Here is a 16,679-nt window from a genome sequence, read left to right as displayed (position 1 = left end):
CCTACTGCAGAATGAGGACAACATTATCGTCAGATTTATGCGTGGTCTCGACATACTCAAGGGCGGTAGCACCAAAGTCACGGCGGTTATTTTCCAAGCCACGCGTATCAATCTAGGAGAAGGAATAGAAGACACCGTGCGGTCAAATAGGCAGCAGAATATCGTGAATACATATGGAACAACTTCGAACAAAACCACTAGGACACCAAACTATGTCATCGTTTCGCAATGACCTTAGCCAAACGCAAGGTTTTTGCCTATCAGTATAAATGCGATGCCGGCGAGACCTGCTACTGTTAAGCCGACACGGTTATTTATGCAGCGTGCAGCAGGTGCAAGATACGTCTTGCTCGGTCGCCAGACCCAAGTCATGTGGCTCTCAACCGATGAATAACATCGTTTGTCAGCGACCTACCTGGGCTACCGCAGCCAACGGCAAAGACACTGAAACCGCTCCCGGTCATTCAGTTATTCAAATCAACGGCACAAAGTACGACATCAAAACCTACGAAGCATCCCCCCCCCAACACGACCAAAGAGGTGATCGGGGGCATTCCCCTTATGGACGGACCCAAGGAAATTGACTAGAACATAACCCAAAAAGCCCATTGGCGCTGGTGGCCAAACGAATCATCGGAGAAATAACAGTGATCATCGCCTTCAGCGACCTTAAGGTACCCTGAGTGGTGAGTTAAGGTGCAGCCTTTGTCAGATACACGTTATGCAAGAAACAGATAGATGTCTGTTACCAGTGCGGGCGCCTCGGACTTCGGTAGATGTATGCCCAAACCCGGGCAACTATATATGCAGCGGACACCAGTGTTCTCCAAAGTGCAGTCTGTGAGGCGTACCACATCTCACCACCGACTGAAAATGAAGAGCCAGGCACAAGAGCCCTTTGGGGTTAGAAAGAATAGATGAGAACAAAGACTTGCGGCAGATCAACAGATTCTCGACGTACACGATTTCCTAGGACTTACACTACTCACCGACTCCGATATACCCACCCGCATAGGTAACAGCATCACACTGGACAGCTGTCCTGACCTCACATTTGCTCGAAACATCACAGATGCGCGAGGGGAAAATCTTGGCATGAACATAGGCAACGACCATTATGTTCTCAGCACGGCATTCACAGCCACACACAGCAAAGTCCCTCGCCGCGCAGTCAAGCTCACCAACTGGGACGCGTTCAGATACGTAGATACTAAACGTGCACCCATCCCCATCGAGGACCTGGATGTCTGGACAGCCTCACTAATCCAGGATGCCGAAAATGCCACCTCCAATACCACGCAGGAGAAGGATAGCCCCAACCCTGATGCCAGACTCATCCACATGTGGGAAGCACAGTGTAGCCTCCACGCTCGCTGGCTCCGACGCAAACATAACCGCCCTCTCAAACTTCGCCTCGCACGCCTTGAGCGAGAAATCGAAACTTACGCCGTCAAGCTTAGCCGGGAACAATGGCATCAAACATGCGACCGCCTAAACGAGCAGCTAGGCTGTAAAAACTCATGGTATCTGCTTAAACATCTCCTCGATCCGACCCATACTAAGGCCACATCACCCAAGAGCTTCACCCGAGTAATCCACTCTTTTCAGAGCACAAACGAGGAACTGCTCGGCACTCTGACAGACAAGTACATTAACACCTAGACCGACATCCGCATCCCCGCGGCATACACGGGACTTCCAAACACCGACATGGACAGGAACATCACAACAGCTGCAGATAACGACCATATAACAAACAAAATGCTCCGTAACCTCGATGACTACTCCATCGAAGCACTACAGAACTTTTCAAAACCCATTGGCATGATGGTCGCATTCCGGATACCTGGAAGCATGCCAAAGTGATCTTTATACCTAAACCGCGCACAAAACTAGAGCTTGGCAATATTCCACCTATTTCCCTTACATTTTTTCTCGGTAAGGTCGTGGAACACGTTATCCTTAACAGACTTAAAAACCACACAGAAAAGATTACTTTCCAGCTACTATGATCGGGTTCATAGCCGGACTATTCACTCAAGACATCGTATGGCAAGTACAATATGACATACTTGACGCAGGTCCCACCCGGGGCACATGGGCAATTCTTGGCGTCGATATTAGCAGACGTTTGACAACGTATCACACGCCTCCATTTTGATAAATCTCGCTTAGATGAATGTAGGCACCCGTACTTACAATTACATCGCAAACGTCCTACACAACCGCACTGCAGAAATCCACATTGGCGAACTCACCAGTGACAAGCTTACCCTGGGCACCAGAGGAACCCCACAAGGTGCAGTCTTCTCCCCTTTCCCCTTTAACGTCACCATGAGAGGCCTTCCCCCACTTTTAAATGACGTAACACACAATTACATCGGAAACTTCCTACACAATCGCACCGCAGAACTCCACATTGGCGAACTCATCAGTGACAAGATTACCCTGGGCACCAGAGGAACCCCAAAAGGTGCAGTCTACTCTCGTTTCCTCTTTAACGTCACCATGAGAGGCCTTCCCCCACGTTTAAACGACATACCTCACGTAAAACATTGCCTATGATATCACCGTCTGGCCAACTCTGGTTCAGACGGGGACATGCAGAGAGGCCCTCCAGACAGCCATTGACACCGTCCACACCTATGTACAGGCGAACGGCCTCACATGCTCCCCAACAAAAATCAGAGCTGCTTGTCATCCGCAACAGGAGAGTGCGCCTACTCCCTCCCGTAGCGTGTGGGCTCATCACGCTCTACATGGACACACACCCTATACCGTCCGTCCAGACCATTCGTGGCATGGGCATGCTAGTATAGAACAATACACAGAACTCGGAAGAAATACAACGCCTCCGCACCACAGCTCGCTATATAATCGGCCTTATCCGCCGCATCTCCATGCATCGTAGAGGCATGATGGGGGTGACCTCTGCCGGCTAACACAGGCATTCCTCGCTAGCAGGATAGTATGCCGAAACGATGAGAAGGCAGTTGACAGCCTCATCCGCTCGGTGTACAAGGCTGCCCTAGGGTTGCCACAATACGTTAGAACACGACAAGTGCTCCAACAGGGCATTTACAACACTCTTTCTGAATTTATAGAGGCGCACAAGAAAGCTCAAATTCATCCAGTACAAATCACGGCTGTCTGATCCTTGACCGGTTAAACATCAACCCAATAGGCGATCCCCATCCCACAGCCCCCGCTGGGTTTTGGCCTTGCTTTCTTCAGTCCCTCCTTGCACTCTCTTGATCTGAAAGATGTCTCGCGCCACATCTTAGTCACTTTAGCGCGCACACTGAGTGTTTGACGGGGATTTGTACTCCGCAAAAACCTGTGGCCGGCGTGGCGCACACGTCGGATTGGTGTCCTTGCCGGAAGCAGGCGTAGATAAGTAGCGGCGAATTTGAGACTGCTGATATGCCGCATCAGTATAGCGGTTTCTTCATGTGGGAGCTAACGATAAAAACGTTTAATTCTATCAAAACCTTACAAATAGGTTCTCGTCTTTGTACACTTGGCCACACGCCATGACTACGGCGAGCGCTACTTTGTGGGTGGTGAGTAATAGCACCATGACTCATTTCATTGTCAAAAAATGATTTAAATGATTTTGCCTCCCCCCGGCGGGACAGTGGTAAGACGTCTGACTATTGTGCTTGGAGTTCCCGCTTCAATCCCAACGCCGGCGGTTGCGTTTTGACAAAGACGAAACGAAGAGGCGGCCCTGTGCTGTGTTGTTGTTGTTGTGGCTGTAGGAAGGAGGAAAAGAAAAATTTGGAGGACGCTTAAGCTTCGCCTTCAGAGTGGAACGCGATAGCGTTATTGCACCCCGTCGAGAAAACTTATTAAACGCAAGGGTATTGGGGCATCCTCGCACCGGTACCCGCGCGGCCCGAATGGGAGAAGCGGGTGAGCGAAGATAGTGATCTAAAGAAAGGAAAGACGCTTGATTCTACAACCCGTGAGGGTGCACGACGAAGGGCGAGTGGCCCGCCACGTGTCGGGGCAGCGCCGCACATTGCGAGGAGGGGTTCTTCTGTGTTTGCCACAAGATGGCTCTGCATGTGCGCAGAGCGCAGAAGAAATGTAGCGGAAACGTACTTCGCTACTCGTGTAACTGCGACTTCCTTAAGTAACAGGCTCATAATTACCGATATACACCGCAGTATAACGTTCTACGGCACGTTTCTAAGGCAACACCGCATTCACTAGAAGCGCTTTTGTACCGCTTTCAAGCATCGAACTCGTGACTGGGTGTACTTTTTTTTTCGCATCCACACCTTCCAGCTGGCTTTTAACTTCAGTTATTTATTTCGTGTAATTACCTGGCTGAATGTTTTCCATGCTTATCAAGAACTCCAGCTCTTGCTGGAGTTTTGTTTCGTTCTCTCTTTGCTGGTATGCTATGAGGCTGCTTCTTTCGATGGCCTTCATTTTAACTCGCTGTTTAAATTCCTCCCATTCGACTGCAAAACAGGGGGGGGGGGCTGCATTTCAAGTAACGTTACGAATTCTTCCGTTACTGCGTTAACGAAGACCTCATCCTCCAACAGCCTCACATTTAATTTCCATAGGTCCAAGTTGAATCGAATATTCCTCTGTCTTTCCCCAAACGTTGCCATCACAAAGCAATGATCACTAAACTGGACGGGCTTGACTTCGTAGGCAGTACATAAGGACACCAACTAATGTGATGCATATATTCTGTCTAGTCTCGCGTGACTTTCACGTTGGAAATGAGTGTACTGCGGACGATTTTCACCGGTCAGCACACTTCCTATGTCTTCGAGATTGCATTCATGTACCATTGCATTTAGCACCTCTGCACTTTTGTCTCGGACACGTGCATGCTTAGCGCGATCCCAAGCTGAGCACACGCAGTTGAAATCTCCTAACAGTACTATCACTATGTCACAGTGTATGTAAGCATCAAAACGCTCAAAGAAGTATCGACGCTCTGTTTCAACATTTGGTGCATAGGCACAAATGACACGGAAAGACAGACCAGAATAGGTGAAATCAGCGACTAAAAGGCGCCCACTTTGAAAAGAAAGCGCTAATTCCACAGAAATCCCAATGTTATTGCGTATGAATAGGGCACAACCACCTGATCTACCATCTGCATGACGTACACATACATGAAACTGCATACGGAAATTGGACACCATTCGATCAGTCGCTTCTTCGTTTTCAATTTTTGTCTCCTGGAGGGCAACTACATGTAGGTTATTGTCAAGAAGAACGCGACTAAGTTGGCACTGCCGTCTCTTTGCACAAAGCCCTCTTACGTTTAGAGTGGTTACCCGTAACGCTGTTTCAAGAATGCTTGTCCTGGCTACACGAACGAATGGTGCCCATCACAATGAAACATGCTTCTCGTTTGATACATTTGCGATTGTACGCGCTAGATCAGAGAAGCTCTGGGCAGGAGAAACGCCAACTAAGCGAGCGCTATCTGACGAAAAAAGATATGCATGTCAGAAAGAAATACGTCAGTTATCAACCGGGAACGCAATCACATCGGATAACACCGTTATCAAGAAAGTGGTTGCCGATCATTTTAAGGATCTGCTTAGTTGCTCATGCGAGGCAAAAGACGGATTCCAGAAATTCCTTTCGCTTATGCCACGTCTCGATGAAACGGTCAAGAAGCAACTGGAGCAGCCAATTACTGAGGGCGAAATAGAATGCGCAATCGACGCCCTCGACCTAGGTGGCCTGACGGTCTAGGAGCGGCTTTTTACAAAGTTTTCAGAACGAAGGCAGCCCGCATGTTGCATAAGGTACTGGATGAAGCTTACGAAATAAAAAGAGTGCCCTTGTCTTTTACAACTTCGCACATTGTGCTCATACCAAAGAGTGATGATGCGGATAAACGTTTGTTGGTAGGGTCCTATCTTCCGATCACCTTACCAACGTAGACTACAAGATTTTTATGAAAGCTCTGGCCAAACGCTTGCAGTCAGTGATAACAACTTTAGTTGGACCGCACCAGACTTGTGGCATGAAAGGCAAAAGTATAGCAACTAATGTCCATGTTGATCGGAGTATACTGGAGTGTTGCGATGCATTTGGTGACCGCGTGGCTATGATGCAGCTCGACCTGGCGAAGGCGTTCGACTGTGTATCGCACGAGGTTCTGCTATGCGTTTTGGAGCATTCGAACGTCGGTACTGTTATAACCGAGGGAGTGAGAATGGCCTACACGAACTGCTCAACGCGAGTCATAGTGAACAGAGAACTCACTGGCAGCCTGCCAGTTTTGTCGTCCGTAAGGCAAGGATGTCCGCTGTCACCCTTGCTGTTCGCTGTTTACCTCGAGCCACTCTGTTTGGCCATTGCAAATAGCCAACTTATAACAGGTTATAGACTGCAGGCGGCCCATGTTAAAATATTGGCTTACGCCGATGATATCGCCATTTTGTTCTCCGACAGAGACAGTATTCAGCATGCCACAAATGTTGTACAACAATTTTGTGAGTGCACCGAGGCCCAGATAAACTGGGAAAAGAGCCATGGCTTTTGGCATGGAGACTGGGAAGCCACGTCGGACAATATTTGTCGGCTCAATTGGGCATCTGTTCCAAAACGTTATCTTGGTGTACCACTTGATGCCTATCGCGACCCAGAGCCATATTGGGCTAACCAAGCGTTGGCTGCAAACGAAAAGGCTGACATGTGGCAAGGAAGGCAATTTTCGATGTTTTCCCGAGCCACAATCTGCAATCTCTTCCTTGTATCTAAGATCTGGTATGTAATTGATGTGTTGGGTGCCATGAGGATCAGTGTACAAAAAATTCATCGTGTTTTTGCTGTGTTTATTTGGGCTTCGACACGGGAGAGAACAAGTCGAACCAATCTTTTCCTTCCTGCCAAGAAGGGGGACGCGGCCAAAACAATCCATTTCTCCGGACAGTGATTCAAGTCAGGCTCAGCAGACTCCTTACAGGGTTCGTGGTGTCGTCATGTCAAAATATGTGCGGTGCCGTGACTGGATATCTGCGTGAAGTTATGCTTGCTTATAGGTTGTTAAATGTGCGTTTCTATCATGAATATCTGTGCAATGTCACCAAGAAGAAACTCTATAGAGACCTCACTGACATCATGCTTCCCCAGCCATTGTACCGTTTGTCATACCGTGGAGGCCCCGGACAAGACGTCCTTAAAAGAGTTAAAAGAATGCCGGTAATATCTTCAGTCAAAACTTTTTTCTTTAAATTGCACACTAACACGCTACCCGTTAAGACATGGCTTCATAGCAAAGGCATTTTCGTACCCCGGACTACCAATTGTGTTTTATGCAAAAAACCTGAAACAATAGAGCATGTTTTTCTTGACTGCTGAGACCCAATATTTCACTGGGATGTTTTACAGCGCACGCTTAAGAAACAGTTACCACTCTATCCATATGGAATAAGGTTCTTGCCGATAGAAACATCACAGGATATGCCATATGATTTGATTATGCTTCTGGGCCTGCACTCAGTATGGAAAACGAGGATGAATTTGAACATGCTGATCTTGTCGTGCGTCCTGTTCGCGAGCATTTTGTTGAAAGTGTCGTTTCACTAAGAGTGTTACCGAGCACTCCCTGATCCGCCAGAATGGATTACCTTGCTTGATGTTTTGGTGTCGCTGAGAGAATTTTAATCCGTGTTTGCCGAAGCCTGGCTTACGCGTTTTATGCACTGTATTTCTGATTTCACTTTCAAATGTCAAAGTCGGCAATAAAGAAAACAAATCTCGTGCCTGAGTGGTGGCGTCTCCGTCTCACACTCCGGAGACCCTGGTTCGATTCCCACCAAGCCCATCTTGAAAGATGCTTTTTATTTATGAAGTGCAAGCCGGGATTTATCGCTCACGGCCAACGCCGCCGACGACACCGGCTTTTCTGCGACACGAGCTGCTTAACGCTACCGCGTTAAAATGCACGGTCCTGCTACTGGCTTTGTAGCTGAGCCACCTCCGCTGCCTGGTGTATTTATAGGAAGGGAGAGACATTGTAACTGTCTCACTTGCTTTCTGTGGACACCGTAACCGCGCCGTAGGGGAAGGGAGGAAGATGGGAGTGAAAGGAAAAAGAGCGAAAGAGGAGCCGTAGTGGAGGGCTACGGAGTAATTTTGACCACCTGGGGATCTTTAACGTGCGCTGACATTGTACAGCACACGGACGCCTCTTCGTTTTGCTTCCACCGAAATGCAGCCGCCGAGGTCGGGTTCGAACCCGGGTACTCCGGCACAGAATTCGGGCGTCTTACCACTGCACCACCCCGGCGGGGCCACCTCCGCTGCCTGATTGATGGAATTATTGATTGAAATATAGGAAAGGAAAGGCGCGGTAACTGTCTCACTTGTTTTCTGTGGACACCGCAACAGCGCCCTAAGGGAAGGGAGGAAGATGGGAGGGAAAGTGGAAAGAGAGAAAATAAAGAAAGGGAAAGGAGAGGGAGAGAAAGACGCGCGCCGCAACTACAGCCGTCGTCCACCACCTAAGCGGTGGCGGGTGCAATGATGGCCTACAACAGAAAAAAACATATGGTGGCCCCCGCCACAAGCGGCGTTTAGCTACCGTCCCAGCCCCGTTGGGCCAGTAACTACGGTAAAGATCCCCATGTGGTCGAAAACACTCTGCAGCCCTCCACTACGGCTCCCCTTTCTCTCGTTCCACATTCACTGAGGTGGTGAGCCGCCGGGGTGGTGCAGTGGGAACACGCCCGACTACTGTGAGTACCGGGTTCGAACCCGACCTCGGCGGCTGCGCTGCGATGGAGGCGAAGCGAAGAGGCGTCCGTGTGCTGTGCGATGTCAGCGCACGTTAAAGATCCGCAGGTGGTCGAAATTATTCGGTAGCCCTCCACTACGGTTACTCTTTGTCTCTTTCCACTTTCACTCCCAACTTCCTCCTTTTCCTCACGGCGCGATTAAGGTGTCCACAGAAAACAAGTGAGACAGTCACCGCGCCTTTCCCTTCCTATCAATCAAATCAATCAGGGGTGGCTACGGGACTGGGAGGAGGACAAAGTATTTATTGATGCAAGGATATTGGGGCCCCCTTGCTCCATGGGTCCCCACACAACCCCACCGCACTCAAAGATTCTTGTTCAATCTGTCCATGATGTTAGCAGCCCGGCGAACTGCGATCGTTTGCTTAGCTAGGTCCTTGGAGTGTAGTGTGGTCTTCCAGTCTTCCCATGTCCGGAGTGGCACCGACCCGCCGGGGGGGAGGAGACGTCAGGCAGGGGAAGAGGATATAGGTCTGTGTCGCCTTAGGGGCTTAGAAAAGGCGGATTGGTTGGCGGGATTGATTGATAGGGAGGTAATAGGAATAAAGTGGAAAGGGTCCTCGTTTGCAATCGTCGCCAGAGATGATGTTCTCTGATGGTAAGGGAAGAGTGTTTTGTTTGATTTTTGGGGTTTAACGTCCCAAAGCGACTCAGGCTATGAGAGACACCGTAGTGGAGGAATCCGGAAATTTCGACCACCTGGGAGGAGTGTGGTGGTGGTATTATTGCCATTCGGCGCGGAAGTGTGCGGCGAACTCAGCGACATATGCATGCGCTCCTTCAAGAAATCCCCCCCACCCACGACTTCCGCTCGGATTCTTGACCCTCGGGCTAGGAAGTCGGCGGCCTGGTTTCCGGGATTTCTCGAGTGCGCAGGCATCCAGAGGAGCTCAACGCGTCGAGTGATTCCGTCTCCTCAACGGTAGAGTCCCGCAAATTCTTTCTCTTCTCTGGTTGCCTCTCAACGGGTTAAACAGCGATTGTTACCGAGAGGTGTGTCTGAACGCAACCTAAAGGTAACATACACTCACTGAAGGCAAGAAATGATTACGTTGAATATAATTAAATAGTGTTAGCGTTGTCATGCTGTTGTCTCGTGGCTGTGTTCACGACTGGTTTTGTGGCTATTAAGAATTAAAAACATCACATGATTCAACCTAAAAGGGAACACCACCCAGGAAAGATATTGGTAGCTTATTTTAATGTGGTAATGTAAAAAACACAATCAGAAAAAAGTTACATACACAGGATTCGAACATATATTTCATTCGCTAAATCTTCTTCCGCTTACTTCAACCACCATGGGTGAACCCCTGTCCTTTGCTATAACTAACCCCAAAACGCTACTGGCGAAAGACCGGCAATGGCTCGTGCTTTCTAAGTAGTTCTGCAATATCTGCAATATCTAAATTCAACTCAATAACATTATTAATAGGGTTCCTATCTTGCCGCTTAGATATGAAACGATTAATTTCATTTTGCTTAATTATCCACCACATCACCTAACATGGAAGAAAGGCAACTTTTCCGAAGAACGGCACGAACCTATCGTATGAAACACTGACATAGATCACAGGATTTAATTATCGGCCTCAAGTAGCAAGATCTCGAGTGGCCACAGCACCAACGAGAAATCGAATTAGATAGCTACTTCTCGTGCATGACCCGCTGCCATGATAAAATATCGGAGCTCTGGGCAACAGCTCGCATTCACGCTTGCTTATGCTATGTGACATTTTTCACACCTGGTAGTACTTTCCGTGGCTTCAGTGAATCATGTCCAAGGAGTAAATGATTACACTAAAATAGAGGTGCTCCGAATTGAGTTTCAGCTTTCTTTATTCTCCATCAGCACTATTAAAATAGAAGATTTATCGGGAGAACGGATCACGGTTTAAGGCCGGGGTTGGTCGCGTCCTCAGACCAGAGCTTTGTTGGCTGATGCCGCTGCCCGACCACTCGCAAGCAAGGCCCTTTCACCGCAAGGTCGGAGATGGACAGGGCCACTTCTCAATCCGCTCACTAAAGGTTTTTGGGTTTTCTTTAGCAGGTATGACTTGGTTATCTTGGGAAGCCCATACCATAAGGTAAATGCCATCTTTCTGGGTACAAAATGTGGATTCAGCCGAGAAACTACCCGGAATAATTGCGCGCAGTCTAGCTGGACGGTTGTGGTACAATGTAACCACCTGAGGTGACACTGCTTCGATTTATCGAGTCTTCCCTCAGGGTAGCAGCTACGGTGGTCACGGGCCGAGTAGGAGAGGCAGAAGAGGCCGCTTCAAAACGGAACCAGCACCGTTTCAGTGATTCCATAACGGCCCTTCGTAACTTCGCCATGGGTCGTATCTCCGCTACTGCATTCACAATTCTTAGCGCATTGCCAAAAGATAGGAACGTAGTGAGTCTCGTATGGGTCCCGTTTCACTCGGGCTTCCCAGGGCACGAGGCGGCTCACCAATATGCTCGAGGTTTTGTCAGCCGAGCTGGTGATGGTGTCTCGGACGTGGGTGCCCGACGGAGTGAGTCACTGGATACGTACCAGGTCATTACCGCGTATTACAAAGAGCTCAGGGCAAGCCTGCCCCCACCGCACACTTCGCTCAGCCGAGAGAGAAAGAGAGAGAAAAAACTTTATATAATGCAAAAAAGAAACATAATCTAGAGCTGCCGTGGTTGTGTCCTCAGTCTAGCACTCCCGCGGCCTTTGCTGCCCTGCTGGCCCGTTCAATCAGCCAAAGCTAATCTTCCGACTCCGAACTGGACAGCGCAACCTCCCACTGCTCCGGCGTGGCGTTGTGAATTATCGGCACTGCATCCATTTTGTGGCAGGTCCATGTGATATGATAAATTGTCGGTTTCTGTCCACACCAGGGACACGTGTCCCTGCATACGGTCTGATGTATCTTGCTGTATAAAGACAGGCATGGATTAGAACTTGTGTGTAGCTGCTGCCAAGGCACTGACTGCTCCCTGTTTAACTACTTGTGGGGCGGAGGATACCGCCTTATAATCTCCCGGTAGTGCACTAAAATGTCTGTAGGTACGAGTCTCTGCCTCGGTCTCTTCGGCCTCTGACCTCCATTGGTTTTTATAACCTCGAGCTATGAGATCGGCCTGCCCTCAGCCGAGAGCAGGCTACGTAACGTGGCGGCGGCTGCAAACGCGGTCGCATACGAGCCCTTGGACGTTTGCAAAAATCTTTCCCGACTTAGTAAATCCGTACTGCCAGCTGCGCAGCGAGCCTGCCACCTTAGACCATATAATCTGAGACTGCGCGGAGGATCCGCCTCCGGGAGATCTAGTACCATCTCCCTCGCTGGAGCACTGGGAAGCTGTTCTCGCCAGCTGGGACCCAGACGCCCAGTCCCGGGCCACGGCAAGAGTGCGAGAGGTCGCTGACAGACTTAGACTGCCGGCCACCTGGAGCAGCTGAATGCAGCTCAAGGCAAAGGCAATCTAAATTGCTGACGAATAAAGTTTTTTCTCTCGTACCCGCTTAGGAGGTTGCACTACGGAGGATCCGGGTCGGGGTTGCCCTCACACCTGCTGGGACACTAACATGAACTCAATATCGATATTTATATCAACGTCCATGATGTCCCGTCTGCAAGTCAGAAGATCACGAGGCACATATTCACCACTTACTGAGAGTTTGTCCGGCACTAAAGCCGATGAGAATTTGGCACCTGACGGCACTGCGAATTTCGCCGAACAACTGATCTTCATTCATTCCACGGACGCAAGGGCCTTATCATCGCTCTCTTGAACTTTATTAGAAAAGCCCACTTTTTTTCTTTCATCTAACAGCCCCTTTAAGTTCTTTACACATTCCATTATGCCTTGATTAAATTGTTATGAAAAAAAGTACTTGGTAGACGCACGACGCCTCGAATTATATTATGAACAGAAGAAACCGGAGTACACGTTGCATCCGCAAAACTGTAAAGGCGCTCGGGCTAAAGGGGACAGTAAGTTGGCAGGCTTACAAGTACAGCGTCTGAAGGATAGTATTGTCTAACTAGGCCTAGGCCTCGTGGTTATGCGCTGTAGCGAAGCCGACAACTTACCCTGGTTGGTTGGTTGGTTTGTGGGGTTTAACGTCCCAAAGTGACTAAGGCTATGAGACACGCCGTAGTGGAGGACTGCGGAAATTTCGACTACCTGGGGTTCTTTAACGTGCACTGACATCGCACAGCACACGGGCGCCTTGCTTTTCGCTGCCATCGAAAAGCTGCCGCCGAGGCCGGGATTCGATCCCGTGTCCTTACCCTGGCTTCGACGAAAACGCATATAAAGAACACTAAGAAAATGACCAACGCACCCTAATGGGGACCAGTAGCGCAATTGTGCGTAAAATTGGACGGGTGATAACTACCATTTGAAACGGTCTTCTGAATATTTTATTGATTTGTTTGTAGAAAAACCGACTTCATGATTGTCTTCAAGGGTCAACAGAGCCAGGTCGTAAATAATGTAATGGTTTGGGTTGGATTGTGGGGTTTAACGTCCAAAAGAGACTCGGGATATGAGTTTAACGGGCACTGAAATCGCACAGCACACGGGCGCCTTGCCTTTCGCCTCCATCGAAAAGTGGCCGCCGAGTGTTAGAGACGTTTACAGCAGGCTTTTAAGATTATGCACCCAGTGTTTGATTTGCTAAGCATTTAGAAGCGTGGCTGTAAGCCTATAATTAGACGAAAATAGCTCTTCATTTTCCGCTTTATTGTTTAGGCCATATTTCCACTCCACAAATTGAGACCACTAGTTAATATTGTGAAAAGTACTGCACAGTGTTTACGGTAGGTAAATGTTGCTTTCAAATAAACTTAATGTAATGCACTGCCGTATGAATGCCCCCAAAATTGCAATTTTTACTGCTTAGTGTATTTGCAAATACAACCTCCTTCGTATTCAATCCACACCCGTCTTGCACTTATTAATCGTCGAAGCACTTGGTTTGAACGTCTAAACACTTCAGACAAACAGCAGGACCGAAGGATTTACTCTGAGCTCTAATACTTCACACAGAAGGCGATGAGCGAAATAGGCACACATTTTAATGATTTACTGACAGGCTACAAACATAACACTAACAGGCTACAAACATATAACACTAAACAGCTGCTGCAAGCAAAATAACATGAACCTGGTAGCCCCCCCCCCCCCCCCCAGTTTCGCATTACTTGGCAATGCTTGCTGGGCGACATAGCATGGAGATATAACAGTGAGACAACAAAAAGAAAATAAAAAATAAACAAGAAAACAAATGTAACAACCAACAAGTAAAAAAGAAATAAAAAAAACACGAAAAACATGGGCAAAAAAACTAAACAGTCACTTCTTCTTTGGTAACTTTGAGCGTTTCTGTGAATAATAGTGCTTCTGGGAGGACGTAAACTTCCAACCCGACGCTCGAAGCTCAAGCAGTTCCAAAAGCACTAGGCGGGCATCAGAGGTGAAAATGGGGCAGATAAAAGCAGCCCGCATGCATGCCATGAGTGAATCCATGCGGCGAGGGGCGATCCGATCAGCGATTCGCCCCGCTCCTTTTAGGACTTGCTGGAGGCACTCCATCTGAGGAGAGAAGAGAGCTTTGGATTTAGAGAGAAGGTGCGCAAATAAGGGAGACTCTTTCGAACCTGCTTCAAGCGCCTAAGCGCTCCAGGCAACCTATTGCACTGGCTACTTTTCTCTCTTACAGGAACCGGTTAACAAATAACAGCACATTTCATTGCCTTTAAACATTCATGGTGCTGGTGTCACATGCGATGCTACGTTTAGATTGTCAAAACTGTTGTCAACAGAGCAAATATAAACTATCACTGGACACCCACAGGTCTGATGAACATGACGGCGCATTGTAAAGATGGAATCCTACAAGGACGCAATGTTGCTTAGAGCACGCAAAAAGTACACTTTTCCGGAGGACATCCAAGGCATGTAGGACAGGGACTACGCCACGAAGTACAACATCGTCTGTATTAAAGGGCAAACAGGGCCCTTTATTGCCAAAGTTTAATTGCCCTAGCCTAGAGTCGCGGTAAACCCTCCTGATAGACTCAGACCTGAACACACAGCTCATGTTTGTGGCCCGGACAAGAGCTACGTCGACAACCAACTGCACAAACGACTAGAGAAGCCAATCACAAGAGGCGTCCTATATATCTCTTCCCTACCCCATACTCCGGAAATCTTTTTTATCGAAACAAATGTTTTTATTACTACTTCTTAAGGACACAATCTGTACTGCAAAAAGCTAGAATACTGTTGTATGCTCGCTTTCACTGCAGTTTCCATAGCTAGGTAACACGAAAGTATCGAGCGTTTACTCAACAATCTCTTCAAATAATTTATAATACAAAAACAAATTTGTGGACAAGGAATGCATGCATTCCAGAGAGGAAGTGACGAACAGAATGACAATCGTGAAGCTTTGACAGATGTTCGAAACGTAGGTCATGCCAATCTGCCCTGAAGAATAAGCGATGCATCTTAATCAGGATTACTAATGGGTGGCGTAGACGAAGCCAGCAGCAGATAACATTATAAGCGTCTATTGGCTCTCACACTGAACGGTGTGCTTCTGAGCATAAAGGTACTATTAAAAATGTAACGAATGCTGTGTTTTTCCATTTTATGGTAACAAATGCAGGGCCTCCAATTCGCAAGTGAGGCTCTCCTACATAATGAATAAAAACGGATGGTTGACAACAGATTTCAAATACAAAGTAAAATATTATTGAATGGTACTGATCTGCCATGCGTCAAAATAAGTGTCGGCCGGCAGCTACCACCTGCGATGTGTATTTTTATTTTCCGTCTTTCATGTTATTTTATTTCACAGCAGCGTTAGGCTGCGGACTTAAACTGCACGTCAAGGACAGCTGGCCTATTTGACGAGAGACCTCGAAAGATAAGCGCATCTCTCCCAACAAATATGCTATTGCGGCTATAATTTTGAACTCTTAATTTACAGGGATGTCAGCTCTTGATCTTAGGCTTGGGTCCTACACGTCAAGATGTCCGCGACAGCACCTTATAATATCCCACAGTGGGAAAACAATCAGAAGGTGTCCAAGAAACCTTGGGGTTGCACAGTGCGTTTGTGGTTACACTCCAGGTCGCAGGCGCGAAACGTTTAAATCCTCCGGCTAACGTCTCGCCATTAGCGTGAAAGGTACCCGCAGTACTTTAAGAAAGACGTGAGGATACAGACCTCTCCGTCGTGGTCCGGGACAGGAGATCGCAGCATAACCTGGCAGCAGTTGCACAGCAACGCCGCCATGCAGAACGCCCTGCCCGAATGCTTCATGCAGCCATCCCTCCGCCCTGTTGAAGTCGCCACGATTCCAGCCACGAAGCGGACATAGGAAGTCCACTGGTAGCTAGCCGTCCCTGTTCGCCAATTCTCTGTGCCTGCACGCCTGGGCATCAAGAGCTCCCGTCTGTCGAACCATTCGCGGCAGGTTACGAGGAGGCATTCCTCGAATGCGTCGCCGTTCTCCTTCTGCGGCAAGGAACAGAAACATAAAAGCCTAATGAGTTTTTTAATGGTGGGAATATGGAGCATATATGATGTAGAAAATATATGAAGTTCATATATTTTCTATATGTCATCTATATGAGTTTTATATTATGTACAGTTTTCAAATAAGCATTCATGTCATCACTCGGAGTCGGTATAATTCAATATCAGTAGTACATATAGTCCATATCACTACATATGTTGTAAATGTCGTCCATATGATCCGTATTCAACGCATAGAATTTATGCGTCTGATCACATGGAATGCTTTACTAGCGAACGCACAACTAAAGGTCTGTTTAGCGGTTTGTCAGGTGTACAAAAAGCCAGTCTTTTAATACAGGAGGTAATGTGACGGCAAC

At 48.1% G+C, this 16,679-nt stretch overlaps 1 protein-coding gene across 1 annotated transcript in view; it reads right to left on the bottom strand.

The window, feature by feature from the left end:
- Positions 1-13,979: 13,979 nt before the first annotated feature.
- LOC146188466 (uncharacterized) overlaps positions 13,980-16,679 on the bottom strand; it is a 35,622-nt gene continuing 32,922 nt past the window's right edge. Inside the window, exons 8-9 of the mRNA XM_084603109.1 lie at positions 16,009-16,299; positions 13,980-14,366 (exon numbers count right to left, since the gene is read on the bottom strand). Coding sequence (XP_084459235.1) covers positions 14,127-14,366; positions 16,009-16,299 — 531 coding nt within the window. The 3' untranslated portion in view covers positions 13,980-14,126. The remainder of the gene's footprint in view (positions 14,367-16,008; positions 16,300-16,679) is intronic.

The sequence above is a fragment of the Amblyomma maculatum genome, chromosome 5, assembly GCF_055883805.1.
Source record: "Amblyomma maculatum isolate TAMU_Amacu chromosome 5, ASM5588380v1, whole genome shotgun sequence".
Lineage (NCBI taxonomy): Eukaryota > Metazoa > Arthropoda > Arachnida > Ixodida > Ixodidae > Amblyomma > Amblyomma maculatum.
Note: the sequence above shows the minus strand (reverse complement) of the source record. Positions and strands in the feature narration are given on the sequence as shown.